General features: G+C 32.7%; 2 protein-coding genes across 4 annotated transcripts in view; one reads left to right on the top strand and one right to left on the bottom strand.

Annotated features, from left to right (window-relative positions):
* The window catches only part of LOC120338889 (vesicle-associated membrane protein 4-like), a 129,902-nt gene that overhangs the window by 86,774 nt on the left and 31,524 nt on the right, over positions 1 to 11,604 (bottom strand). The gene's annotated exons all lie outside the window — the stretch shown is intronic.
* LOC120339525 (rabenosyn-5-like) lies at positions 83 to 10,476 on the top strand. 3 transcript variants are annotated; one of them, XM_039407672.2, is made up of 12 exons: positions 83 to 326; positions 1,180 to 1,326; positions 1,918 to 2,018; positions 2,858 to 2,888; positions 3,838 to 3,999; positions 4,558 to 4,769; positions 5,321 to 5,391; positions 5,970 to 6,162; positions 6,669 to 6,872; positions 7,706 to 7,868; positions 8,546 to 8,649; positions 9,199 to 10,476. In XM_039407672.2, the coding sequence occupies exons 1-12, from the start codon at positions 152 to 154 to the stop codon at positions 9,541 to 9,543; spliced, it is 1,908 nt and encodes a 635-aa protein (XP_039263606.2). In that variant the 5' UTR covers positions 83 to 151; the 3' UTR covers positions 9,544 to 10,476. The 3 variants fall into 3 exon arrangements, with proteins under 3 accessions (XP_039263606.2, XP_039263605.2, XP_039263604.2); XM_039407671.2 differs by lacking the exon at positions 2,858 to 2,888 and adding an exon at positions 3,159 to 3,198 and having other exon boundaries at positions 84 to 326; XM_039407670.2 differs by having other exon boundaries at positions 84 to 326; positions 2,858 to 2,900.

Genomic DNA, 11,604 nt, shown 5'->3' with positions numbered 1-11,604 from the left:
CTGATGAACTGCCACTACACTGTCACTGCAAATGATATTTGCCTTATGTCTGATCGTGAGAGGGCGCAAAAGAGTTGAAGTATCACCTTCTGGTTTTCGGGGATTTTATCGATTTCTTCTGATTTTGCATTATTTTTGTCTTTATCAGTTTATGGCGGCGTTTTCGCCTTCTGGTAGTGGGATGGATTCGACTGAAGGGGATTCTGTAATGGAGGGTTTTCTATGTCCAATGTGTTTACAGGATCTTCAGTCTTTTCATAATCTACAGTCTCATTTTGAATCAGAACACTCTAATGAAGATAAGGCTGTTATGAGCCAAATCAGAGGTAAATGAAACTAACACCCCAAACTTTAAAGCTATCTATTATCATTTCTTTGATCTGTTAAAGGTGACTTTTCATGCTGTTGTTCATTTTTTATTTATTTCTTTATCTACTGATCTGGTAAACTCGGTATATAATATTTGTATTGTCAACTTAAATGATTACCGTACTGAGAGTGAACGCCATATCGCAGTGAAACATAGCAAGTCGGGATTTAAGAGCCCCTTCATCAGTCTTGCGGAATGACCCACATAATGACATGGAACAATATTATCTGAAAATGTGGCTTTTATATTCAATATCGTAATACATTATTCATTAGTGTTGATGTTGTTTGTGAAATATAGACTCGCTCTTTCCCTCCTTATGCCAATTGCCGATTCCAAATATACCGGTATATGCCTCATTTTTACAAATCAATCGTATGTCATGGCATAGTTTATTTCTGCCACTGCTGAGTCGTTGGTGCTGGGCTGTTGATATCTGACAACCAGTGTGATTAAGGCTTGAGTCATTGACTTGATTTCAGTCACCATTTACCGGGACTCATAATCAACTAACCGCCAGTTGAACTTGACTTGAGAATCGTACGACCAGTCTTAACTCGTGACTTTGGGACTTGTATTAACTCTGCTGAAAAAATCATCCTGAGATGAACAGATATGCCCAATCATGTTCGATTTGAAAATTTTCTGGATATTCACCTTCACATTACATCCTTTTTGAATAGTAATGCTTTTGGTGTTTTGTTCAATGTAGCATATATATATATATATATATATATAAAATCTCTTCAGTATTCACCTTTTTAAATATCTTACTATTCATTTTCATCATAATTTATCGCTATTTTCAGGCCTGTTTTCCAAAGCCAAAGATAAATTATTAGGAAGAGAATATGAAGAGGATGATGATCGAAATCCATTTTCAAATTTTCAATCCTCATCATCAAACAGGAGTTTATCGTTTGTAGATCCAGCTTTTTGGGAACCTCAAGAATTAGGTATTAAATGAATGAAGATAGACATATTTTACTTTTCTCTATTTTCACATTTGAGTCATGCAATATATTACTGCATTCTATGATTAATGTACTTGAGGTTGTACGAATACTTGACAGTAGTGTAAAATTTTGTTTATTCAGTTTCGGAGTTTTCCGTGCCCTATTTTTTTTTAAAGGCTTTTGCGTCGTGGAAAACTTTTTACTCTACTACAAATTCTGAGATGTTTAAAAAACGACTTCTGCTGTGACATCTGGATGAAATAAATTTTGTCTCTGGGCCCCAAACCGTAAATTAAAAAAATTGTTACTCAAAACCCCAGATTCCATCTCAATTTTAACCATGAAAACTTCAATGTACACAATCTGTTTAATTGTTTATTGAGACTGCTTAGTCAGCCTAATGCTTTTCAGGTTTCCATTTGTAATCTGACTTCGATCACCACCATAAAAATTATGGATTTTTGTCTTGGCACGATTAAAAACATGACTTCAGCTTTAACTCCCAATGTTTACTTCCAGATACTGACTCCACAGCCATATTTTTTTTCGCTTATTCATTCGTGTTTTCATCTACTCATCAATGCTTTTCAGGTGTTACTAAAAGTCATATTGATAAATTTAAATCTATGAGGGATGCAAGAATTGACAGAGTCGTCATTGAAACGAATAAAATAGTTATTCGACTGGAAAAGGTTAGTAAAACTAATTCATTTTGTGCAAATTTTTTTTATTAAAATAGTAAAATTGTATTGCAGTCATACACGTCTGATATTTGAAACTCTTATATAAAGTTTATGGGATTTAGGGCTGGAGGTAAAATTAAATTTATTGAGACCAGATTTTGTGACAATTATGGCATACATAGATTTCCAATTGTATTTTTGGAAAATTATATTTTAAATGGAAATTTTTTTATAATTTTAATGTTTAAGGATTAAGTATTTTCTGTTTTATTCTGTATTACATTTGGCCAATTTTTACCTTTTGGCCTTATATCCCACTACCAATTTTTCAATGTTCTTAGTTTATTTTCTGTTTTCTCATCTCCATTTACCATTTGTCATACCTTAGTTGTAGTGGTGAGTGTGATCAAAACATCAATGAAATCATTGGATTACAATTTACAAACATAAGTAACTCAGGAAACAATATATACCGTAGTTTTGTGGCAATTACAGTTCATTTGGCAATCAGTTGTCTTGCTCTCCTAGTGTGGATGTTTATATCTGTATTGTCTTGTATCCTACAATAATGTCTCACTGTAAAGTCCATCATGATATATGCGATGCATTAAATTAAAGTTTCACAGAAAAGCAATTTAGTAATGGAATAGTTGAAAAAACGATGATGCATATGTGGAATTTTATGTTTTTGGCATTAGATTTCAACTTTCTCTAATTTCTATCATCATAATCTAGATATATTTCATGTTTTATGTTACTATTCTCAAAATTGTCATGCGTCATTTTTTTTCATCTCTAATATTATTGCATTATGGTAAATGAGGATATGTCTATCCTTAATTTTGCAGCTTTTGAAACCAGTCAGGTTTAATGGAAAACGTAATCACAAAGGTTATTTGTTATTATAGGACATAGTTTTATGCATGCTACTCTTCATGGTGTTTACAAGGCATGATTTATTAGCACAAATTGGATAAGTGTTCGCTTTAATCGTTTATGTTTTATGTCGAACAACCTGTTTTCTTTGCATGTTTCTGCTGCGCTACTTTTTTTTTAATTTTTCTCAACATTTTTAATGGATTAAAATTTTTCACTTCGTTGCAGTAGTTATTATTAAACTTCACTTTTGTTCGTTTGTTTGTTTGTTAGCTTTTGCAAATGGATGAAACGGATCCTGGTAAACGTAAAGGTAATATGCATGACTGCATGTTTTTATCCAATCAATCAACTTTATGTGTTTAGTTTTTGTTCGAAACTCATGTTAATATATCTTCAATGCTTCTCACTCAAATCCTAATTTTGTATATAAAATGAAGTTAACACTGGCTGGATAGCACATTTTGCATGAAATAATTTTTCTCTAATTTACCAAATATTAATATATTAATAATTATATATTAATTTATTTTTTATTAGATGAACAGCTTGTTAGCCTCTGCATTCTTAATGTGTTTCGATGATATCAACTGTCTAACAAAGTGTTAAAATTTTTCTCACTGGTACACTTCATACTTGTTGTGAAGTTTTTTGTTCCATCATGGCACTATATACAAATATAAATGAGTTGTATTTTGTATGTTTATTTCATTCATATTATTCAATACAATGTAATACCAAGATTAATTGACTTATTTGAAATATTGACCTATTAAAATGATAGTTTTTCTATTTATTGCGAAATGTTTAAAAAGTTGTTGGATGAATGAGTGTACAATCCAAAGGTAGAACTTGAATTTGTCTCGTTTGTTTTCTGTAATATATAACAGTCTTTTATTTTCAACTACTAAAAACTTTTTGTATTCACCCATTTTACAATTTATAAATTCAGCATTTGAACAAAGTTTGGTGCCCTGGGTTCGAGACGAAGATGTTCCATTTTGTCCTACCTGTGGAGATAAATTTAATGTTGCAAGAAGAAAACATCACTGCAGACTCTGTGGTGCCATCATGTGTACAAAATGTTCTATCTTTCTACCATTTCTTGTTGCTGGTATGGCTCATAGTTTAATTTTTCCTCGTGATGACTTGAATGATCTATCTTATGAAAAATCTTGGCATTGTCAAATTTTGTCATGAATCGAAATTCTATGTTAAAATAGTTAAATTTTACAATTTGAAGAACTGCATTTACAATCTTATTAATTTAAAAATAGATCTCATTGGGATAGTGCATAGATTAAACAGAATTCATTGATAATTCTAAGTTGCATGTTTATTTTATGTTTCAATGACTTTTGCCACTGGCTCCAAAATTCTGTAAGTCTGGCTATATTGAGCATATTTCAAATTCTAAATTGTAGAATACGTAATCTTTGTAGCTTGTAGGATTTCTCAAAACAAGGTCAGAACTCACTCGATATAACCTTATGTTAAACAATATGAAGTTATGAGCAACCAAATTAAAATCAGGATATGCAAGGTTTGAAATGAAACACTTGCAGTGCATTTCTACACTGGTTTGGGGAAAAGGTTGTTTTGGCAAGAGCAAATTGTACATAAAAAATTAATGAAATTTCTTGACTTCACTTTTATTGATTTTCATTTCCAGAGGAATTGATAAAGCAAATTAACAACACAAATATACAATCTCCAACTCGTGCTTATCGTAATAATCTTCAACAATCTGTAAATAATATACCCGATGAAGAAATTGAAAAAATATTCGTTCGAATTTGTTACGAATGTGACAAAGTTCTTCAACGTAATAAAGAAAGACTTGATCGAAGATTTAATCCATCACTATTGGTCACATTGCACAAGGTAAGTTGCTCCTTTCGTTTTGTTCAAATCAATATATATTTTTGAAACAGCTAACATTTCAGAATCATCTTTTGTTGTGTAGTTTATTTTATAAAAATTCTTAAAACATGTACCATTAAACTGCTGACGAATTAGGTGATGATGTTTTTGATTTTTTTATTCGAAATGGATCAATTTGTGATTATCAGCATTGGAAGTCGGGAATTCACACTTTTCCTCCCTTCTTGAAGTTCTAAATCTTGACTCGGGGGAGTTTTGAAATCAGCTCTGGCTCCAATGAAAACAAGTTAAGCTCTGACTCAGACTTTCAAATCTTGCTGTCTATGATGCTATCACTCCCTGCGCGATGTTTTTTTGCCATTTGATTATCATACTATTTGATACTTCGTTCTCTGTTAAAATCAGTTCTTTGAAATGTATGATTTACAGTATTTTTAAAATATATACTTCAAAAATCTAAACTACACAATGGATTTCATATATTTTAAGATCACTAATGTAGAATACCATAAAGATTTTTACAGTTATTATTCTAAATTATCTTTCTTCAGAAAATGCAGACAGCTATGGAGTCAGCAGTGAATTCATCTCCAGAGTTTCAAAAGATGGCTGAATCATTAAAGTATGTACATAATTAATTTGTAAAACTAAGCAAATCAATATTTTATTTTTCCCCATTCAGTCAAGTTATTACTCATTCTCCAATACTCGAGAGAGGGCTTCAAAAATATGAAAAGGCAGGCATATTGATTTAAATAATGTTAATAGTCAACTTGTTTATACAACCACCCTTGAGTGGCTCATAAGCACAAGAAATGCACATTTACCTCTTACAACCTAAATTATATCACTGTATTTACGCGCTACATGTTACGGGTGCTGTATTTTCACTCAAAGTTTTAATATTATGTATTATAGACTCTCTTGTACAAACTGTTTTGTATATTTCACTGTTAACCCTGTTACTCCACCCACACTCCAGCTATCAATTCCCCTTCTGCACAACTGTCTGTACGAGTTACCGTATTATACACATATTTGACTTTTTTTTAATATTCATCAAGAAAGGTGCATGCTGCACATCTTTGTTCAGGCCAGTATGTAGGCCAGTAGGTATGTTTCTTACTGTTACGATACTAATAAACGTACATACATACTAGTGGTATTCTGATTCTAGTTTATGTGTCTCATAATCTTCAGCAATGGTGAAGAAGAATATAAACTTGATGCAGCAACTGAAAAAAGACTTCGATTAATGCAAATGTTTGAAGCAGTAGATGTTATAAGTAAAAAAATTGCAGCACTTGATACACAAGATGAAGATGATCCTCCAACACAGGGTGAACTCAAATTGCAAACATCTATTCGGCGTGCAGCATGTGGCTTTTTGCAAGTAAGTATATGCAAAGAGCCTATGAAGCGGATAGCGATTTGTTTAATTCTTTTACTGTTATGCATTTTCCTCTACTTTCATTGTTGATTTTTCATTATTCAACGTAACACATAAAATATTTGATGACAACACAGTAAGAGAAAAACTAGGTATTGTAAGTTAAGAACGGGGCCACAAGAGTCTTTGAAAAGGGGGTCATAAATGAAAATTTTAGAACTAGCCACTGTTCTACAGCTCGTATTCTCCAGCATTGGCATGGGTAAACTTCATTTGGGATCGTGGCTACACAATTTAAATAAATTTTTTACAATTTTATGGAAATCATCACATTATTTAATCACAGTACCACACCAATGATTTTTACCATTTTAAAAAAAAATGTTGGTTGAAATCAGCCATTCTGAAATTTCAATATTATTTTAGGAATTTTTGTGTTACTTTAGCTTTTATACAACATATTATTCTGTTATTTAATTACTATTCAACTTTTTCTTTTGTATATTCAGGAATACATGCTTATTTTACCTTCACTTCCTTCACAACCGAAATTAACTGTATTGCAAGCTCAGCGAAGAGCGGAAAATGAGAGAAGATTACGACAACAAAGAATAGAAGCACAAAGATTACGGGATGAAGAAAAAAGAAAGCAAGAGGTTGAAAGATTACAAAAAGAGAGGGATGAATTAGAACGGGCAAGAAAAGAAGAGCAAGTGAGATCTTATGTTTCTATACTAGATCAAAAATTATGTATAAGAGCATTCATAGCAAATTTGTTGAAAGAAGCTTCAATTTATAAGAATTTTATTTGACAAAAAAGACAATATTTTTTATTATATTTGATGGCATTAACAAAAAACAAAAACAACAGTTTTTTTTTTTCAGCTGGAATATTAGTGACGCTGTTTATATTGAGAAAATGATTATGTGTGTTGGTGTGCCACTAGTCACTTATATATCCCTTATTTAGCGTCTATGCATATGTAATGATTAATTGTTTATATTGGTCATATTTTATTTCCTCTCCCTCCAGATAGATATGCTCTTATTCTATTCTTGTTGGAGGAATAGGGCTCTAATTGTTGCCTCTTCTGTGAATCAACATGAAATACATATGGGTACGTCACATAGGGTTTTTGAATTCTTGGTAAGCTTGGTTTGTGGAGCACAGGCCAAAACTTTTTCCTAATTAGACTGGCGGACCATATAGGCGTGACATAAAGGATTTGTGCGATTCGTGCGACACACTGAGATTGATCCAACTTAGTTAAGATAGCATTTATGCGGACGTTAGAAACTTAGTCGGCACTGAATTGAAACTTGTGGCAAGTGCACGAGCAGCATCAGGCGGGCCAGATTAAATCACCCAACGGGCTGGATTTGGCCCGCAGGTCGTAGTTTGCCCATGTCGGGTATAGACAAATGAATAGTATCTTAGCTCAATTTTGAGTTGTTTTCACCTCAAATCCTGCTTCTAGTTTATTCTAGTCTGTTATATTTAGGGTGAGCTGAATGTTTTCTATATCTCATCTACAATTTGTTTCAGATGCAGCAAATGAATGACACTGTGGCTTATTCTACTTTCTCAAACAGTAATAACAGACCGAATGTATTGATTGTTAAAGATTCTGGTTGGAGTGCTGACGCCATTTCGATTGCATCAAACTCTTCAAAACACAGCAAATTACTAAATTACACAAGTGATGACGGTGAGCAAGTTGTATTTACAAATAATAAAACCGGCGAATTGATACATTATGATAATTTTTTCCACTTTACCTTATACTATACCAATATGGCATGGTATTTGCGCCTAATGATATAGAACTTCCACGATATTTGTTGAATATTCTAAATTAAAAAGTAGAGCAGTAAAATCATTGATGTAAAAAAATCATGGCTTTGACATTTGAATCAAAGTACAAGCAATACTCAGATAAATGGGTGCGTGGCTCAACTTCATCATCAAGATGACAGAAAAATTCCAGCTAAAAGTCGATAGAATTGTACCGAATGTCAGAGGGTTTGCCTATGGACTATAAAAACCAGCAACATTTGGGGTAAAATAAGTAATGGATGTCTATGGACTCGAATATATGTATTCCACTTTTATGTACTGGAAACTCTATATAGTGTTTGATATATATAAATTGGCCATTTTTTCAGACAAAATTGATTTTTTTCACAATTAACTATCCATAAGTTTACTTAATGTTTTCTCGGAAAATGGTCATTCAGGGTTTATCAGACTGAGACTGTGAAAACTTTCAATTGCACAAAATTTGATGATTTAATAGTAATCGAATGGCCAGTTTTAACAATTTATCTCCATTCTCTAATGTAAATCTATGGTTAGGGATTTATAATTTTCAAATTTTTTTTATAGAAGAAGATTTGGGAAGAAATGGTTCTGCTGCTGAATCTAATGCTGATGATCCATTGAATCCATTGTTAGAACAAATAGAATATGTAAAAGAATCTGCAAAACAGGTAAATAATTATGATGCTGCATTTCTTGGGCTTTGAAATAATGGTCTTGTGATTGTGAATTTTTTTTTGTGTTGCTATTGTCATTTAATCTCTTCCAATTATGCTATGACATGGTAAAGGAATTCAATGTCAAGGATTATATTTCCTTTATCCAGTAATCCATACTTTATTTTCATCACTTCAGCTTTTGCCATGACTCATTGGAAAATTTATTTACAAATTTTATATTACAAGTTGTCAATAAGGAGTCATATATGGTTCAAAACACAATTTGAATGGCCTCCTGTTAGAGTGCTCAGGGGTTGTTAAATAAAGAGCAACTTCGATTTTAGGCGTCGCAGGTTAAACTTGGGGTCAAATCTCATGCCTACCATGTCACCCAGGGTTCAATACAATGGATGGGTATGCTGAACCGGCAAGATTCCAATTTTCAAAAATAGTAGTTCCTCACATATTGTTTATATCAGTGGCTGCTTGTACAGAGCGAAAGTTGTGAATAAGCATCGTATAAAAAGTTTTCTTCTTAATTTTGAAATTGCATTATACCAGGCACGTGCTGCTGGCATGGAAGCTGAGGCCGAAAGTTTGGAAAGAAATATGGAGGAATTGAAAACTGAATACAGAAGACAACAAACTGCAAGAGCATTCGCAGTGGTTACACCTTCTACACCTCCAGAAGGAAACCCGTTTGAAGTAGCAAGCATGTCGTCGCAAAACAGTTTTAATTTATCATCAAGACGAAACGACACTGGTGAAGACCCATTATTACAACAAATTCAATATATTACACAATGTGTGGATGAAGCGACTTTTGCTGAACGTTACGACGAAGCCTGTATTTTAAGTGAAAACCTGCAGGAACTCAAAGATATATATAATCGTTCTAAATCTTGATAAGTAATTAGAATTGGTGCACTCATATACAGAGTGACTTCAAAAATGGAATCTATAACTTTCTCATATATTTTTATGGAAATTTATTTAACGCTTGAACTTCAGTTTGTGTATGATTGTATGCAAAAGTCCAGTAATATAGGATACTTTGCACAAAAGTTATGTTCTCTCTAGATTCTAGAATATGTAACAATGTATGTGTACCGATGTGGGGGTAACTAATTTTGTTCGCCTACTTTACATCAAGTTGTGTAAAGGGTCGGGGATATATTCACTTGGCTAACACAAACAGTCCCGGAACTCGTAATAGAATTAAAATAAATCTTGATAAAATTATGACCTAATCCTAACATGCATACGGGAGTACCCATGTTTCAAATGACCTGATGCTTTTACCTATTTAGATATGTCATTTGAATTAATTGAACTACACAATCCATACTAATTTGAAATTTGTTTTGTAATTTATTATAGACGTGTTTACAATCCATTGAAAATGCATGCATGTTTTCTTGATTGTAGAGTTCTTATTTATTAAAATGTGTGTACTTTGGCATGACGAGTAATTTTTTTGTTTTTTAGCAGTGTTATAAAATAAATATTTATATATTATGGTGTTTCATGATTGTTTCTTATAAATTATTATTCATACAAAATTGTTTATTTCATAATATTCTATATTATTGAGACGATTAGCCAGTATTGTGAGATCTACTGCTAATAAGTTTCTAATTAATAATAGTCCTTCTTACCTGAAAAAAGGTGTAACATGGTCTAAATGTGATCCATTAATTCAAAGTTTTCTGTTTATTACAATTTTGTTTTATTGTTGTAGCAAAATTCTTTATTTCACAATCATCACTGTTGCATATTTTTATTTGATTTTCGAAAGACATTGGAGGTATTGCAATAAACATTCATCAATTTTATCAAGTTCTGTGTGATACAGAAATATAGTGTAAGGACGTATATCGTAGGGGTCAAATAAAAAGCGGGCTTGGCAGGGTGGCATACCTGCTAGCCATGGTGTCTGTTCCATAGGTTATTCTGTGTGGTGTTCTCGGAGGTCTGATTCCATCTTTACAAATATGGGCTATATGCTTCAGTACTGGAAGAGGTAAAAAATGCAGTTTGTCAGTGCTTTTTAATTGGGGTTTTGGGTGTTCTGTGGGGTTGGGTAAGAGTTTCTGTTTGTGTGAAACAATATTTTTTGCTTAACAGCTATTAAGAATAAAAACAGAAGTCACTGGAATGGGCATAAATATTTCATCGAGCCACTTGGAGCCATGATGTAATAGTCTGTGATAGAAATGCAATAGCAGTAGGGTCATTGAATATCCTGCATCTCTTGGTATTGTCAGAGTGTCCAATACCGAAATATGGGACTTTCGTACATTTATGGGTAATTGAATATACATTGATAGGGGCTGTGTGCTAAACCAACAAGCATATCAGGGATTCCACAGGGATATAAAGCACTGCTTCATGTATTACTTTACATACTGAACTGAAGTTAGGTTGCACTCACAATGAGGCAATTATTTTTAAGACATTTCAGAATTTATACACACACTACCCGTATTAGTGCCTAGAGCTGCCACTGATTTCAGATAGCGTTCATAATGATGAATTCCTGACCAAGATTGATTTAACAACACACTATTGACCTACTGCTTACACTCACTATTTTCGCTTGATATTCCCTAACAGCCAGTGCTGATGGATATTTTAAAACTTCGCTGTGCTTGCAGTGTCTTTAAGCCCAGAAGCTAGACAACTCAAGAATATACATTTGCGTTTTTATTACTGTATTTGTATACAGAGTTGATGTGTTTGCAGGTAGTCTGGCACACTTTTGTTTACATCTCTATTTAAAGGTGTAGTAAGTTGTCCCAATTTTTCAGGTGTTCATTATTGTCTTTCGTTTCTGCAATTATTTTTACAAACTCTACAATTACATAAACCAGCAGTTCCCAAACTTTTTAAGCCTGAACCTAAAAAATGACTAGCAATAACAATAAGCTACGACTACCAGATAATAAGGCAAAAGTATGTTTCTGT

This window comes from Styela clava, chromosome 9 (assembly GCF_964204865.1).
Source record: "Styela clava chromosome 9, kaStyClav1.hap1.2, whole genome shotgun sequence".
Taxonomy (NCBI): Eukaryota; Metazoa; Chordata; class Ascidiacea; order Stolidobranchia; family Styelidae; genus Styela; species Styela clava.
Note: the sequence above shows the minus strand (reverse complement) of the source record. Positions and strands in the feature narration are given on the sequence as shown.